This window comes from Procambarus clarkii, chromosome 24 (genome assembly GCF_040958095.1).
Source record: "Procambarus clarkii isolate CNS0578487 chromosome 24, FALCON_Pclarkii_2.0, whole genome shotgun sequence".
Classification (NCBI taxonomy): domain Eukaryota; kingdom Metazoa; phylum Arthropoda; class Malacostraca; order Decapoda; family Cambaridae; genus Procambarus; species Procambarus clarkii.
In genome coordinates, this window is record NC_091173.1 from 30,343,936 (window position 1) to 30,346,287 (window position 2,352).

At 45.5% G+C, this 2,352-nt stretch overlaps 1 protein-coding gene across 1 annotated transcript; it reads left to right on the plus strand.

The window, feature by feature from the left end:
* Positions 1–984: 984 nt before the first annotated feature.
* On the plus strand, positions 985–2,135 carry LOC138368003 (uncharacterized). Its single transcript, XM_069330293.1, has 2 exons — positions 985–1,206; positions 1,854–2,135. The coding sequence occupies exons 1-2, from the start codon at positions 985–987 to the stop codon at positions 2,133–2,135; spliced, it is 504 nt and encodes a 167-aa protein (XP_069186394.1).
* The last annotated feature ends 217 nt before the right edge of the window (positions 2,136–2,352 follow it).

The window sequence follows — 2,352 nt, forward strand, 5'->3', positions numbered from 1 at the left end:
AACACCATACATTATTGTAAAAAGTCTAGCTTGCAGGAATTTTCAGAGTTAGACCCTGAAAGATTTTTCAATCATTTTCAGAGGCTAGTCAGGTCAATGAACTGGCAAGAGGAACAAAGGAAATACCTTAAGAAAGTTTCTTAAGGTTGCGATAGGCCTATTACAACCTTAAAGCCTATCGCAACCTTAAGCCTGCACATAACCAACCTCTAACTGAATTTGCAAATAACCAAATTAGATTGTTCGAAAAATGGATTCGCTCAGCCAAAGCCGAGACGAACGAGACACTCAAAAATGTATTTTTAGTTGAAGGATTTATAGGTAACATGTCAGAGCCGGTGACACGGTACCTCACAGAAAGGAAGGAGATCAATACAAGTATCATTGATTTGTCCAAGATGGCAGAAAACTACCAGTTGGCGGGCAAAATGTCCATTAAAATTAATTATATCCCACATGGTAACAAACCTTATACCCACAGCCAATCCAGACCAACCCATTCTAACCCTATTGCACCTTCTATTTCAGACAAAACTAACCAAGTTAACTTGTCTAGCCCCAAGGCACCTAAGAGTGAACCACAGGGGAACTCTGGTAGTAATGTCTCTTCTCCCCAAAGATCCTGTGGTCATTGTAAGCGTACAAACCACACCACTAGTCGTTGTTGGCAACTGTACCCAGAAAAAGACCCAATGCTCTTGTTGTGACACAAGGCTTGAGGACTTCTGAAGGGTTAGAGATTAAGACCCCCAACCGAAAGTGGTTGGGCCTACTTATTCCTTTTTTGTCGAAGGGGATGCTTTTAACTTTTGAGGGTTCTTCCTGGAAGATCTTCCGTGGTGATCTTCCATGACACCGGTGCCATCCAGACTTTAATTTTGGAGAGTGCGTTGCAAGGTGCCAACACTCTCGACACTGGAGAAGTAGTACAGGTCGAGGGTGTCACTAGTGATACTCGAGCAGTAACATTTCTTGATAACCACGATGTGTATCAAGACGCATTACCCTGAGGGTTTTGCTCTAAGGAACATCCGAGCAAAGACTGTTGTTGCTCTAATGTTACAATTTTGTTCCATTTTTGGACTGCCTCGGGTCGTTCAAACTGACAATCGTACTAACTTTAAGTCTGATGCTTTTGAGCAATTCTGTAAGGACAATGGAATAACTCAGAAGGTTTCTAGCCCATATCATCCACAGAGTCAGGGGGTAATTGAGCAGTTCCAATGCTTAAGACATCGTGTGAAAATTCTAACAGGGCTTGGGATGAGAACATGCCATATGTTCTGTTTGCTGCTCGAGAGGGGTTACAGAGTTCACTGGATTCTATTTTTTTTTAATTAGTCAGTCTGGCCATAAGGTCCGTGGACCCTTACAAATGTTACAGGAGAATCTGCTAGGTAACGTAACGTTGACCGAAGGTTCGGCTCTCTTTGCAGAACACCACCAGAGACTCAGTGACTGTAAGGCAGCTGCATTAAAATATCTTGGGAATATTTTAGCATGAAGGAACGACACAATGCTAAGGTTAAGTTGCGGGTATTTTAGCCTGGTGACCCTGTTCTGGTATTAAAGCCTCGATTGGGGAACACTATGTCTCACAAGTACGAAGGCCCCTATATAGTGACAGAAAAGGTTGGGGACCTCACGAACAAAGTAAGACACTGACAAACGTAACCAGGTGATGCTTGTACACTTGAACCGTTTGAAGAGTTTCCAGGGGCCCCAGGCCCGTCGCTCTAACATTTCCTTTACCAGTGAATGAGGGAGATAATTGTTCTGGGAACCCAACTAATCCCATTTTCAATCATTCTAGTTCTGTGAATGCTGTGGAAGAGAGGCTGTCCCATTTGCAGACCTTCCAGCGTGAAGAGGTGCAGTCGTTACTTGACGAGTTCTTCAGTCTGTTCAGGGAGGTCCCGACACAGACGGATGCCATCTGTCATGATGTCAAGTTGACAGACTACACCCTATATTCGTCTTCAACCCTACCGGATGTGTCCGGAAACGAAGGCCATCGTGCAGCAAGAAATCGACTTCCTACTCCAGCACGGCCTTATCCGGCCGAGCCAGGGCTCTTGGTGCTCACCCTGCCTTTTGGTTCCCAAACCAGACGGCTCCTGGCGATTGTGCACTGACTACCGGCAGCTCAACAAGGTGGCCATCGTGGATGCCTACCCACTACCCCTCCGAGAGGACTGTATCGATGCGATCGGTAATGCTACCTATGTGTCGAAGTTCGTTCTCTCGGGGAGATACTACCAGATCCCAACTCACCGAACGTGCCAAGCAACTAACCGCATTCGTAACAACCGATGGCGTTTTTGAGTATCAGGTGCTACCTTTCGTACTGCG